At 36.4% G+C, this 14,950-nt stretch overlaps 1 protein-coding gene across 1 annotated transcript; it reads right to left on the minus strand.

Annotated features, from left to right (window-relative positions):
• Window positions 1-14,310: 14,310 nt before the first annotated feature.
• On the minus strand, window positions 14,311-14,841 carry LOC117238829. The gene is made up of 2 exons (XM_033504039.1): window positions 14,556-14,841; window positions 14,311-14,465 (listed from the first exon to the last, which is right to left on the minus strand). The coding sequence occupies exons 1-2, from the start codon at window positions 14,839-14,841 to the stop codon at window positions 14,311-14,313; spliced, it is 441 nt and encodes a 146-aa protein (XP_033359930.1).
• Between the last annotated feature and the right edge of the window lie 109 nt (window positions 14,842-14,950).

Genomic DNA, 14,950 nt, shown 5'->3' on the forward strand with positions numbered 1-14,950 from the left:
ATAGAGTAACGCTTAAACGTATTACGATATATGGTATAACGTTATAACGTATTACGTTTTATGGAATAACATTCTAACGTATTACATTGTATAGTATAACGTTATAACGTATTACATTAGATAGTATAACTTTATAACGAATTACGTTAGGCAGTGTAGCATTATAACGTATTACGTTATATAGTATATCGTCATAACGTATTATGTTATATACTATAACGTTATATACTTAAACTTTATGACGTATTACGTTTTATAGTATAAAGTTACAACGTATTACGTTATATAGTATAACTTTATAACGTATTACGATATACAGTATAAAGTTATAAAATATTACGTTTTTTAGTATAACTTTATAACGTATTACGTTTTATAGTATAACTTTATAACGCATTATGTTATATAGTATAACGCTATATTGTATAACGTTATAACGTATTACGTTATATAGTATAACGTTATAATGTATTACATTTTATGGTATAACGTTATAACGTATTACGTTATATGGTATAACATTATAACGAATTGCATTTTATAGAATAACGTTATAACGAATTGCGACATATGGTATAACGTTATAACATATTCAGTTTTATAGTGTAATGTTATAACGTATAACGTTATATAGTATAACGTTATACCGTATTACGTTATATAGTATAACGTTATAATGTATTACTTTATATAGTATAATTTTATAACGTGTGACGTTACATAGAATAACGTTATAACGTATTACGTTTTATAGTATAAAGTTATAACGTATTACGTTAGACAGAATAACGTAGTAACGTATTACGTTATATAGTATAACGTTACACCGTATCACATTATATAGAGTAACGTTATAACGCATGACGTTCCGCAGAATAACTTTATAACGTATTACGTTATATAGTATAACGCTATACCGTATTACGTTATATCGTATAATTTTATAACGTATGACGTTCTACAGAATAACGTTATAACGTATGACGTCATATAGAATAACGTTATAACGGTATAACGTTATATAGTATAACGTTATATAGTATAACGCTATATCGTATTACATTATATCGTATAACGTTATAACGTATTACGTTTTATAGAATAACGTTATAACATATTACGTTTTATGGTATAAAGTTATAAAGTATTACGTTTTTTAGGATAACTTTATAACGTATTACGTTTTATGGTATATCTTTATAACGTATGACGTTACATAAAATAATGTTATAACGTATTACGTTATTTTCCATAACGTTATAACGTATTACGTTATAAGCTATAACGTTATAACGTATAACGTTATATGCTATAACGTTATAAGTTACTACGTTTTATAGTGTAAAGTTTTAACGTATCACGTTATATAGTATAACATTATACCGTATTACGTTATATAGAATAACGTTATAACGTATTACATTAGATAGTATAACGCTAAAACTTATTACGTTATGTAGTATAACATTGTAACGTATTACGTTAGGAAGTATAACATTATAACGTATTACGTTATATGGTACAACGTTATACGGTGTTACGTTATATAGTGTAACGTTATAACGTATGACGTTCCACAGAATAACGTTATAACGAATTACGACATATGGCATAACGTTATAACGTATTACGTTTTATGGAATAACGTTCTAACGTATTACATTGTATAGTATAACGTTATAACGTATTACGCTAGGTAGTATAACGTTATAACGTATTACGTTATATAGTATAACGTAACAACGTATTACGTTATATAGTATAACGTTATAACGAGTTACGATATATAGTGTAAAGCAATAACGTATGACGTTATACCGTATAACGTTATATCGTATCACGTTATATAGTGTAACGTTATAACGGATGACGTTACATAGAATAACGTTATAACTTATTACGTTATATGGTATAACGTTATAACGTATTGCGCTTTATAGAATAACGTTATAACGTATTACGGTATATGGTATAACGTTATAACGTATTACGTTTTATAGAATATCGTTATACCGTATTACGTTATATAGTATAACGTTATAACGCATGACGTTTCGCAGAATAACGTTATAACGTATTACTTTATATAGAATAAGGTAATAACGTATTATGTTATATAGTATTACGTTATAACGTATTACGTTATATGGTATAACGTTATAACGTATTACGTTATATGGTATAACGTTATACCGTATTACATTATATAGAGTAACGTTATAACGCATGATGTTCCGCAGAATAACGTTATAACGTATTACGTTATATAGAATAAGGTAATAACGTATTATGTTATATAGTATTACGTTACAACGTATTACATTATATGGTATAACGTCATAACGTATTACGTTTTATTGGTTAACGTTATAACGCATTACATTTTATAGTATAAAGTTATATGGTATGACGTTATAACGTATTACGTTTTATAGTACAACGTAATAACACATTACATTATATAGTGTAACGTTGTAACGTATGACGTTACATAGAATAACGTTATAACGTATTACGTTATATAGTATAAAGTTATAACGTATTACATTTTATGGTATAACGTTATAACGCATTACGTTATATGGTACAACATTATAACGTATTGCATTTTATAGAATAACGTTATAACGGATTACGACATATGGTATAACGTTATAACATATTCAGTTTATAGTGTAATGTTATAACGTATTACGTTATATAGTATAACGTTATACCGTATTACGTTATATAGTATAACGTTATAATGTATTACTTTATATAGTATAATTTTATAACGTATGACGTTACATAGAATAACGTTGTAACGTATTACGTTATATAGTATAACGTTATAACGTATTACGTTAGGTAGTATAACGTTATAACGTATTACGTTATATAGTTTGACGTCATAACGTATTACGTTAGGTAGTATAACGTTATAACGTATGACGTTTCACAGAATAACGTTATAACGTATTACGATATATGCTATAACGTTATAACGTATTACGTTTTATAGTGTAAAGTTATAACGATATAACGTATTACGTTATATGCTATAACGTTATAACGTATTACGTTTTATGGAATAACGTTCTAACGTATTACATTGTATAGTATAACGTTATAACGTATTACGTTAGGTAGTATAACGTTATAACGTATTACGTTACGTATTGTAGCATTATAACGTATTACGTTATATGGTATAGCGTTATAACGTATTACGTTATATAGTATAAAGTCATTACGTATTAGGTTATATAGTATAACGTAATAACGTATTACATTATATAGTGTAACGTTAGAACGTATGACGTTCCACAGAATAACGTTATAGCGCATTACGATATACGGTATAACGTTATAACGTATCACGTTTTATGGAATAACATTCTAACGTATTACATTGTATAGTATAACGTTATAACGTATTACATTACATAGTATAACGTTATAACGAATTACGTTAGGTAGTGTAGCATTATAACGTATTACGTTAGGTAGTATAACGTTATAACGTATGACGTTTCACAGATAACGTTATAACGTCTTACTTTATATAGAATAACGATATACCGTATTACATTATATAGTGTAACGTTAGAACGTATGACGTTCCACAGAATAACGTTATTGCGTATTACGATATATGCTATAACGTTATAACGTATTACGTTTTATGGAATAACGTTCTAACGTATTACATTGTATAGTATAACGTTATAACGTATTACATTAGATAGAATAACGCTAGAACGTATGACGTTACATGGAATAACGTTATAAAGTATTACGTTACATGGTATAACGTTATAACTTATTACGTTTTATGGAATAACGTTCTAACGTATTACATTGTATAGTATAACGTTATAACGTATTACATTAGATAGTATAACTTTATAACGAATTACGTTAGGTAGTGTAGCATTATAACGTATTACGTTAGGTAGTATAACGTTATAACGTATTACGTTAGGCAGTGTAACATTATAACGTACTACGTTATATAGTATAGCGTTATAACGTATCATATTATATAGTGTAACCTTATAACATATGACGTTACGCAGCATAACGTTATAACGTATTACGTTACATAGTTTAAAGTCATTACGTATTAGGTTATATAGTATAACTTAATAACGTATTACATTATATAGTGTAATGTTATAACTTATAACGTTACATAGAATAACGTTATAACGTATTCCGTTATATAGTATAACGCTATAACGCATTACGTTAGTTAGTATAACGTTATAACGTATTACGTTATATAGAATAACGTAATAACGTATTACATTATATGGTATAATGTTATAACGTATTGCATTTTATAGAATAACGCTATAACGTATAACATTATATGGCATAACGTTATAACGTTTAACGTCATGTAGAATAACGTTATAACGTATTACGACATATGGTATAACGTTATAACGTGTTACGTTATATAATATAATTTTATAGCGTATTGCGTTTTATCGTATAACGTTATAACGTATTACGTTTTATAGAATAACGTTATATCGTATTACGTTAGGTAGTTTGGACGAAAAACTTACATCCGGCGGAAGCGTTGCCGCACCGGAAACGATCTCTCTCACGCTGCTAAAATCGCGATTTGGCACCATTGGATGCTTCGCAGGACCAATTAAAACTGGAGGGACCAAAGGTATATGCGTAATTCTGTATTTTTCTACGGAACTGAGTAACGTTTCCATCTCGAAATTTCGCATTATGTACACAGCTGCACCGCAACTTATTGCCGTATTCATCATTCCGAACGCATAACCGCGAAATAATGGCAAGAAAACTAGTATTCGGTCTCCACGTCGATTGTCCATTGATCCTGGGGCACTTCGATTAAGAACAAAATGCAATTGAATCGAATATTTATAATTTCAACTAGAATGATAAGAGTTAAGAAGCACAACAATAGAGAAAATATTATATAGTTGATTTGAATAAGGAATGGTTTGTTAATCATATAAAACGAATAATATATATTTAAATTTGGCATAAATAAAAAATAAATTTCGAAATATATGTGTGGTCGGAGATCAACCGGATACATTGTGTATATTAATTTAATATATTTACCTTGGAGTTTGGATGAAAAGTAACAAATTTCGATGAGACAACATTACTCTAAGGCTATTGAGGGTGCGCGCCAAGGATATGCAGACATCTGGGTGCCATCCTGTCCGTGGTGTGTGGCCTGGTCTCTGATGTGAATTGACGCTACACTCCCGAGGGAGCAGGAGGGTGGGGAGTGGAGAGTGGTAGAGGCGAGGAAGAAGAGACGGAAGAACAAAAATCAGAGGAAGACAGCCGTCGCCGTTGGAGGAGAGACAGCGAGGAAAGGGGCGAACGTGGCACCGCCGACGAGGGTACGCCAGCAGCAATCCCAGACCAGGACGACAGGCGCGGTGAAAGCGAGCGCCGCCGCAACAAGCAGAGGACCGTCGCAGGCACCGAGGCGGTCACGCTCCCTCGCGCACCGCGAACATCCGCGGTGACTCTGACGCTGAACGAGGGAGCAAGGATGTCGTACGCCGACGTCCTCGCGGCAGCCGGAGCGAAGGTCCCGCTCTCGGAGCTCGGCGTGGAGCAGGTGGGGATGAAGAAGGCGATGACGGGCGCCATCATCATCAGAGTCCCTGGAGACAGGGACAGGGGAAAGGCGACGCTGCTGGCGACGCTGCTGGCGACGCGTCTGGCCGAGGCGCTATACCCAACTGCGGCGAGAGTCGCCACGCCTACCTGGATGGCGGAGCTTCGAGAGACCGGGATAGACATCTCGGTCAAGAAGGAGGAGCTGCGGAAAGCACTGGCCTCGGCGGCAGGATGCGGCTGCGCGGAGGTTCAGGTCGGCGAGAACGGCGGCAGAGGTGGCCTAGGGTCTGCCTGGATCAAGTGCCCAGTGGCAGGAGCCCGGAAAGTATCCCAGGCAGGGAAAATAGCCCTGGGCTGGTCAACCGCCAGGATTCGAGCCATCCCGAAGCGGCCCCTGCAGCGCTTCAGGTGCCTGGAGGTGGGGCACGTACGCGCAACATGCGTGTCCAACGAGGATCGAGGCCACCTGTGTTACAGTTGCGGCGGAAGCGGACACCGCGCCAGAGGCTGTCCCGCCTTTGCTCCCAAGTGCTCCCTGTGCGAGTCGCTCGGGACGCCCGCCAATCACAGGATGGGCGGTGCGGAATGCCCCCCCCCCCCCGAAAGTCAAGAGGAGGAGACCAATCCGCGAGCCAGCAGCTGCGGAAAGGACACCAAGGAGAACCGCCAAAGCAGCAGCGGCAGATGGTCGGGAGGAGGCCATAGAGGTGACCGAGTAGTTCAAGCGCCTCCTCCAATGCAATCTCTGTAGGTCGAGAAGGGCGCAAGATCTGCTCTTCCAGACCATACGGGAGTGGAGTAATGGTGGTAGCGGTATACGACTCCCCCAACATCGACCTGGCTGCGTACAGGGACTTCCGGGAACGGGTCGGCGAGTGCGTCGGAAGATGCCTCCCCCGCAAGGTACTCGTCCTCTGGGACTTCAATGCCCACTCGATGCAATGGGGAAATCCCAGGACCAACTCTCGGGGACGGACGCTTACCGATTGGGCAGCGGGTCGCGGGCTCCTGCTGGCAAACAGGGGCTCGGCGAGCACCTGCGTGGCGTGGAGAGGATTGTATTCGCCGTAGAGTTTATACTAGCGGGCAAGAATTGTTATTGAGTATTACTGGATGTGATGTAGCACTCGCATTGCGCGACAACGTGAGATACAAGAAATACGCGATTTTCTTTAATATCGAGACGCGCACGTGGATAGATTGGACGCCATTATTGTAATGGTAGTGGCAGGACGTACGCGTGGTGCCGAACGATGCGCAGGCGAGGTGGTTTGTCGCGTCGATGTGTGGCGTCGCCACCTTACGGGCAGCACACTAGGGTATGTACGGCCGGCTCGACTTAAGTTCCTATTATGAAGAAATAAAGTCAGGTCGACCAGAGTTCTAGTTATATATCGTTTATTTTATTTATTTTATTTATTTTGCCACTCGAGCCAAACTTCCTTGGTGAATAAATAAGAATAAATGAGTATGAAGGGTGCTGCGTACGTGGAGGCTTTATTTGAGTTACGCGGCGTCGTGTGGGTTGGGGAATGCAGGTATATGCGCTTCTTATATATATTATTTATTTACTTTACTCGTTTATTTATTTATTTATTTAACTATTGGTTGATTATTTATTATTTATTTGTTTTGATATTATTTATTTATTTACTTATTTATTATTAATATTTATTATTAGTTATGTTGGTTTATTTGTTATTTAGTTATTATTCATTTATTTATTTATTTAGTTAGCTGATTGTTTATTTATTTATTACTATATTATATATTTATACATGCGGTGATCTGCGTATGTATCATCAGGCCTCTTATTGAAGCGCAGGCGTTAGCTTGATATATTTAGTTTATTTTAGCGTTATATAAATGTAGCTTGATAGATTTAGTTTATTGTAGCTGTGTAGAAATTTCTAAGATAATATTTAATTATGAGGATATTACTATGTGTTGCTCCTAGATACTTATTTATTTATTTATTCGTTATATATGTCTTATTTCTATTATACTGGCTCTTTGTTGACGACTTGGCGAGTTCTTTTGGTTATGATTGGATACATTCGAACGGTTTTGGCTAGGAGGTGGAACCCCAGGCACCCCCTTGTACAGTAGCAGCGACTGGGGCAAAGGCGAACAGCAAGAGGTTGGCGGTTAGTATTGAAAACCCAAGGATAGTGTCGGACATCAGAATAAGTCACAACGTCACCATATCGGTGGCACCGAGGATTATGGGGGACGAGGAAGGTGATCCCTTTAAGCCTAGTAGGAAAATTCAGAGGAGTCCCACGATCGGTGGTAGGCCCGATATTGAAGTAGCGGAAGAATTGGTGGTGTACCGAAACTGGATTGAAATTAGCTCAAGACAAGACGGAGGTGATTCTACTTACCGGAAATCGTATCACAAGGTCAAGGACGTCAATATGGGCAAGTACCTGTTGATGACTAAATAGAAGGTTAGATATCTTGGGGTGCAATAGGACAATAATAGAAAATTCTCATTACATCTAGGAAAGGTGTGTGTCATGGTTGATACCCCAATAGGAGCGATTAGGACATCGTTGCCGAACGTCAATGGGCCCATCGACTCAGTTAGGAAACTATTACGGAGTGCGGGAGTCGGTGGTGCTTTATGCCACACCGATATGTGTCAAAGCCCCAGCAATACGGAAAAACAATAACATTCCGAAGATGTCGATAGTGATCGAATAAAAGATGAAGGGAAGAGTAGCTCTACTGCAGAGAGGATAATTGGACCAGAAAGCTGATTGACGACGCCTGCATTTTTAATAGAGAACGATTAGGAAAGAGACACACCCAAGATGCCGGGATTGTGATGTCGAAGGTGAAGATGCAGAGCATGCGTTGTTCAATTGCCCCAGATGGGACAATGGAAGTACGTTGTTGGATAATTACGTAGGCGAAATACTGGCAACCAATAACGTAATCGACGTGGTCGTCAATAGCGAGGAGAACTGGGCTAGATGCCAAGGGCTTTGCCGAAAGAAAATGATAGCTCAATCAGGTAGACAAGATAAGGAGAGGAACATGGAGAGAAGAAGGAGAGGATTAACTAGAAGAAGATCATAATAAGATGAGAGGTACACTCAGTAAGAAGACCAACCCCGAAGTAATGCCGAGAGGTGGTTCCAGGGTTGGTTCTTGTACCGATAGAGGAGAGAGACAGAGGAGGGGTTTTTTGGTGGGTAGAGGTGCTATCATCTTGCCAAGTCCCGCATAATCCAGGCGCGCGCTAACGTACCTAGTTATGCGTAACTGCATTCTCCTCTCCTCTCAAAACAAAAAATGTGCAAAATAGGAATGAGTATGGATATGAATTTTTAAATTACTATCTGTCAATAAATATCCACAATTAGTAAATTTAGGTTTAAGATTATATTATATTTGGGTTAATATACAAATGCGAATGATCTTTTACTATGAAATGCATAAAATAAAAGTAGATATCAATTGGTGCCACCAGATGACTTGTTATTTTGCGTGTTAAGTAAATATACCACAAAATTTCAGTTGATATAATAACCGTCACTTGTTGATCAAATATCGTTGATGTTTGGATAAGGTATGTATTTCTGTTTGTTTTAAAATAAAAACAACAGGTTGTAATAGACGTACGATTATAAATTGTAACGTATCGCTATTAAAAATCATTTTTGTTCTTCTGGAAGATTAGGGAAGAATACTGTTCTTTGTTTGTATTCAAGTAAGGACAACGAGAGAGTGAGTGAAGCGTAAAGCATTAGAAAGCGTAGGCGAGAATTTATCTTCAGTAACATTAGTGATGGATGCCTGAAAAAGGCAAACGCGTGTAGAATCTGTGGTTTCAGTTTAATGTTTATACCGATGCAGTTATCTCTTCCTGGCAGACGAATAGTGTTTTTCTAACGCCATATTACGTTTCACCTTCTCTGAGTAGAAATTCGTGATACTCGCAAGTTTAATTTTTCAAATCCTGGCATAATCATTCATTGATTCGGTGTAATTAATACTTGGTTATGTACATGTCGAAATTTGTTTGATTCATTAAGAATGAAAGTAGCGAAAAAATGATTTTGACGGGAACTCTGTTCTTCTATACGAAAAAATGTCAATAAAGCGATATTTTAGTTTCCACTGAAATGAACAAATTATTGAAGGTTTTGAGGATTTCGAATTTTGCAGGAAAACAAGTAGTGCGCAGTTTTTCATGACAAGCGATTTACTCAGTAATTGGAAATAACCAATAGCATTTTTTGTTTAAAAAGAGTGGAATTGAAACTAATCAATTATATTATCAAATATATTAGATGCTATTTTAGTACACAGTACTGACTTAGAAGTTGTTGCTAGAAATGCGAAAAAAGGTTCACATTTCATGACATCGACATTGGAAAAGGTGGAAAATGTCTCAATTCGACATGTATATTTATCTTTTTGTTATGTTTACCGATTTTTCGGAAACGGCTTGATCAATCGGAATGACACTTTTTGCTCCTTGTAAGACATAAGTTTCCGTTGGTTCAGATATAAAATATTTTTCCATTTCTTTTTTGTAAACTATTTTTTTTTTACAAAAATCCAATTTTTATGTATACAAATTCATCAGTTATTCTGGATTGGATCGAGCTATCGAGATGAAACCTTTGCATCTTTTAAGAGTAGTCCATTGACTGGTCCCGTTTGCAAAATGTCTCCTTTTTGTTCATTGTTAAGTATTATTATTGCAAAGAATTCGTTATTTATCAATTTCATTTCCGTCTGCTCAGTGATTATTCTGCAACTGTTGGTCTGATAACGAGATGATTCTAAAACAACAGCCTGAGCAAGTAGTTTGAAATCGTGTTTTTCAACTTAGTCTTCAATTCGTGTTTCCATTGCGCGCAACATTGGCTGGTTGTTATTGTTGCTGTCGTATAAGAGAAATTTCTTGACACATCTGCGTACATCGTATTTTGTCCCTAATATTTCAGAGGTGTACAGCTAAAATAAAATTGTCTTTCACTTGCTTATATTAATTTCTACTGTCCATAAATAGCCATGCATTTTGTCGAATATTTGTTGTAGATGGCTTTCGGATTTTAAAGCTTTATTGTCTCTCGCGCATATTAGTAGGTCATTCGCGAATATTATCGCTTCTTTATTTTTATCGTTATTTGCGCTACAATTTACATCGCTATAAATTAAATAAAATCGGGGAGTTCACGGCTTCTTGTTATGGGTCGTCTTTGATTTTAGATACTTTGTTTAAACTGTTCTGGCTGTTACGTAAAATTGCTTGTTACGTAACATGTTCTAAATTATGACTATTATTTGGTGTAAACTATCTAAGTACTATCCATAGCGCTGCTTGACTTCCGTAAATGGACCAGAACGAGTGTTATTTATATTTCTATATGTCGGAGATGAAAGGACACCGGAACCTTCCCTTTGGAACTTTGGGAAAATCCCTTAACACTGTAACCTAGATTCTACCATAGCCGTAATTAAGCAGTTATCGTCATTCAATCCGATTGTATTTTCTCGAGATATGTGACAATGAGCTTCGGCTCGAGGCGACAACCAGTCGCCGAACGTAGCCGCGGTCAAGGAATCAACGTTTTGACTAACAAAGGTATGGAGTAATCGTGTAGCTCTCGTCAAAAAGTGTTGAAGTGGTCATTACTTCCAGGAAAACTCTACATCTTGTCTTTTTAGTTTTCTCAAGTACTGAAACCATCGAGAGCGTATAGACAAAAGACAGCGACGAAGGCAGACCTTAAACAGTAGACAGGCGACGTTGGCTTCAGAGTTTTCAGTTATAGGGTAACACTGCTAGCGTGCGGATTTGGACCAGTTCAAATTGTATTCTTACTTATAATTACACTTCTGTATGAAAATATATTATCTACCTTACAATTTATTCACGACTTTCTCTGTTTATACATCAAATAACCTCAACAAAAAAAAAATAGTTGTAGTGGCACTCGACAATAAACATTCCAACCGTTGCTGTTCGTGGATCACGACATGCAGATCCTCTTCATCTCCACAGTACATGTTCAGCTAGCCTGAGGACCCGTTATAAATCTCAAGATATAGTTAACTAAGGTCCTTCAAACAGACAAACAGTTTTTGCCCCAACTACGAAAAGATAGGGGAAATCTATGTTTCTCACGAACGATGTTTCCTGCTAGCAACTTTCTCTCAACGTCACTTTCCCTCACTTTCCGGACGAAGGCATCTCTCCGCGAATCCGATGATCTCATGTTCTGCGACACACCCCATCATAGTTTTCCTCTGCAGCATCACCACGACGGAAAGTTATTCTCTCGTGAGGTCACATCAGCGAGTTACATAGCGTCTTTACGCTCGGTGAATATTCTACTTTTTAACAAATAGTTATTTTAGTAATACTTGTACCGTAGACAAGCAAGTTGAGTAGAACTTGGACTTTGAAAAAAAAAGGGCATTTTGTTATCCCGCTGACTGCGGATTCGTTATTGAACCTAGGATCATTGTCATTGGCTTCTCGAATATCTAATTACCACGGTTACTTGTCAAATGCTGTAATAATCCTATTTGCAGTAGTAAATATTGCATAACAATAATGTCTAATCCAAATGAAGATTCGTTTCACGCCCCTAACCCTAGTCATAATGTGAACCCGACATATATATAACATTTATTGCCCGAGAAAATACATATTACACGTATATATTCTTAATAAAGAAAGAATTTCAGCTGGAATGTGGTTTTGGCAAAAGTACCGTTACGCGACGGTATGACGTAGCCATACAATATTTTGTGTCGGATTTACATTTTTAACATTTCAGTTAATGATTGAATTTAAGTCGCTACAAAAGTGACACTTTTCTACAATATTGTTTTTCCTTTCTTCAGGAGAAGAATGCGAGAACGAGTGTACTCAATGTGGTATGAGCGGTTGCTGAAGTAACTAGTTTTGTTATTCGATATTACTGTACTAAAAATATCTATAACCTATAAATGGTATATAATGGTTAAATATGTATTGAGGATGATCTCAGACACTTACATTTGAACCAATTTGGCTTTTCTGTTTAAATCAAATCGGGCAACCGTACATCTGGATCAGCTTCATTAGAAGTTTGCAGCAGAATATTTTTACTTTATTATTTAGTTGTTTGCAGTAGATTCGTGTGTTTGTTCGATTTGAAATCCGAATGTATATCTAAATAGCAAACGACTTTTTTGTGAGGGATGGATATGTTGCTATTGTATCGTAGATATCGTGTAGGCGGAATTGCTTTTTGCATCTGATACTTTGGAAATGTACGGCCCGAACAGAATTGTTTCGAATTCGCTTATATTAATTTGTGATTTCCAAATTATTTTTATTACGTGGTGTGGAAGCTCTCTTTTTCGAGCTTAAGGAAAGAAATCCAGCCAGAATGTGTTGAATGCCCTCTCTAAATCTATGAACACCGCTTCGACGCAATCACTCTCGTCTCTTGCCCAAGAGATATATGATGAATTTTGTAATTGCATGTATCGTTGAATGTTTAAATTTGATGCCAAATTGGGTGCCCGGAATTAGGTTATTTTCAATGTATATAGTGTTATTTATCATAGATTCGGATACTTTATAAATGTTGAGTAAGAGTCTCATTCATCGGTATAGCTGACAGAATCACTGTTGCTTTTCCTTCTTTTTTTAATGCTACTGCCTTTCTTGTTTTCCAGAATGGAGAAATAGTTGACATTTAAGCAATTGTTAAATATTATGCTGCAGAGTAGATGTGTGAAAGGTGTGTAAATATAGTAGGTAGGTTCTTTTAAATCAATGTTACCAAATTCGATAATTTTTTTTTATTGTTCATTTTTGAAGGTTAGATCTAACTTATTTTAATTTGTGGAAATGTCAGATAGAATTAAATCTGGATTGTCAACTTAGTATGCGTTGCGTCAGTCTGTTCGTTGTTTGTGCGATTATGCTGGTTACTTGATATATTCTTATATGGCTATTTTGTGTGTGGACTGTTTCAATGCGTGCTCTTAGTATAGACGATTAGTTTATGACTTCCCAAATTAGCCTTTTTAGGCCCTTTATTTGGAGATACTCAAGGTTTCGTCTATGTAACGCGGAGCGTACCCATGTGGCCCAGCAGTCACGTACCCCCAAGTAGACTCTGACCGTTTTTCCCATTCGGTATATGCTGAATATTTCAGTTGGAATTCAGTCGTCTTTGCCAATATCCTGAGCTTTCTCCTTATACTTTATAACCATCCAGACAATAAATGTTATTTCTCTATGTTAGTATGTTTAGTATCTCATGGTTTTCGATAATGATTATCTTATTGTCTTCGTCGAATTGTGTGACGGTACATGTCGGCTTTCATGAGTTCCTATTTGTATCCGTTCTGGTTGTGTCAGAGTATATCACTTATGTTGTGGTTTTTTGGGCGGAAGACGCAGTTAATCGATGGTGAAGGTTCTTTGGGTGTTTATTTGGATATGTTTTCCATTCTACATTTCCAGTAGTTTCTTATGAAGTTGTGGAAAGCTTTTCTAATTTCGTATTCACTCTCGTTGTTCCTCTGTTATTCTGCTCTTCTTTTTCTTTTCCAGCAACGCTAGTAATTTTTCACCGTTGCGTTTGATCTTTTATTTTAATGTACTAATTCTTTGTAGGATGATTGGTTCCCCGTGTTACTATCCTTTTTCTTGTTCTTATCTTTTGTGCTTTAGATGATTTCTATAGACATGATTTCTATAGGTAATCCGGGTACGGAATTCGATCTTTTCATGTTTTCGCTTGGTTTCAATAGTACTTTTATGCACTGTACTAGTTCCACTTCGTTTAATTCTTCTGTTATCCGTTTATTCATTGGTGTTAATTCTATGTGAAAAAACATTTGCGTAATAAAAACTAGGACTTTGTTTAAATATAACAGAATTTTTCTGTCAAAATCCAGGAAAAGATACTTACTTTTGCTACGTTTATGACTCCTTTCATATACTTGCACGGTGTGGTATTTTTCGAAGCAATTGCGTGTATGCAGGGCCGGTTTAACCAAACGAGTGGCATAATAGTACATCGATTCTCTTCTTCTACCTTTGATTTTCCGTGTACAACATACCACACGATCTTTACTTCTTTCTGTGTCATCTCGCCGAATGACATGTAAAAGGCCGTTTAGTCTTTCTGCTGTTCCAGAAGATGATGAAGTATTCTTGAGGTCGGCGTCACGAAAATGCCCAATTAATTGATCCATCAAGCGACGTACGAATTGCAAATGCGTTATTTTGTTTTTATTCTTTTTCTTCTGGTTTGCGTTGTATAATAAGTAAGAATTTATTGTTGATATTTCCAATCTGCAAAAA

This window comes from Bombus vosnesenskii, unplaced genomic scaffold, assembly GCF_011952255.1.
Source record: "Bombus vosnesenskii isolate JDL3184/JDL3185 unplaced genomic scaffold, Bvos_JDL3184-5_v1.1 scf7180000013622, whole genome shotgun sequence".
Lineage (NCBI taxonomy): Eukaryota > Metazoa > Arthropoda > Insecta > Hymenoptera > Apidae > Bombus > Bombus vosnesenskii.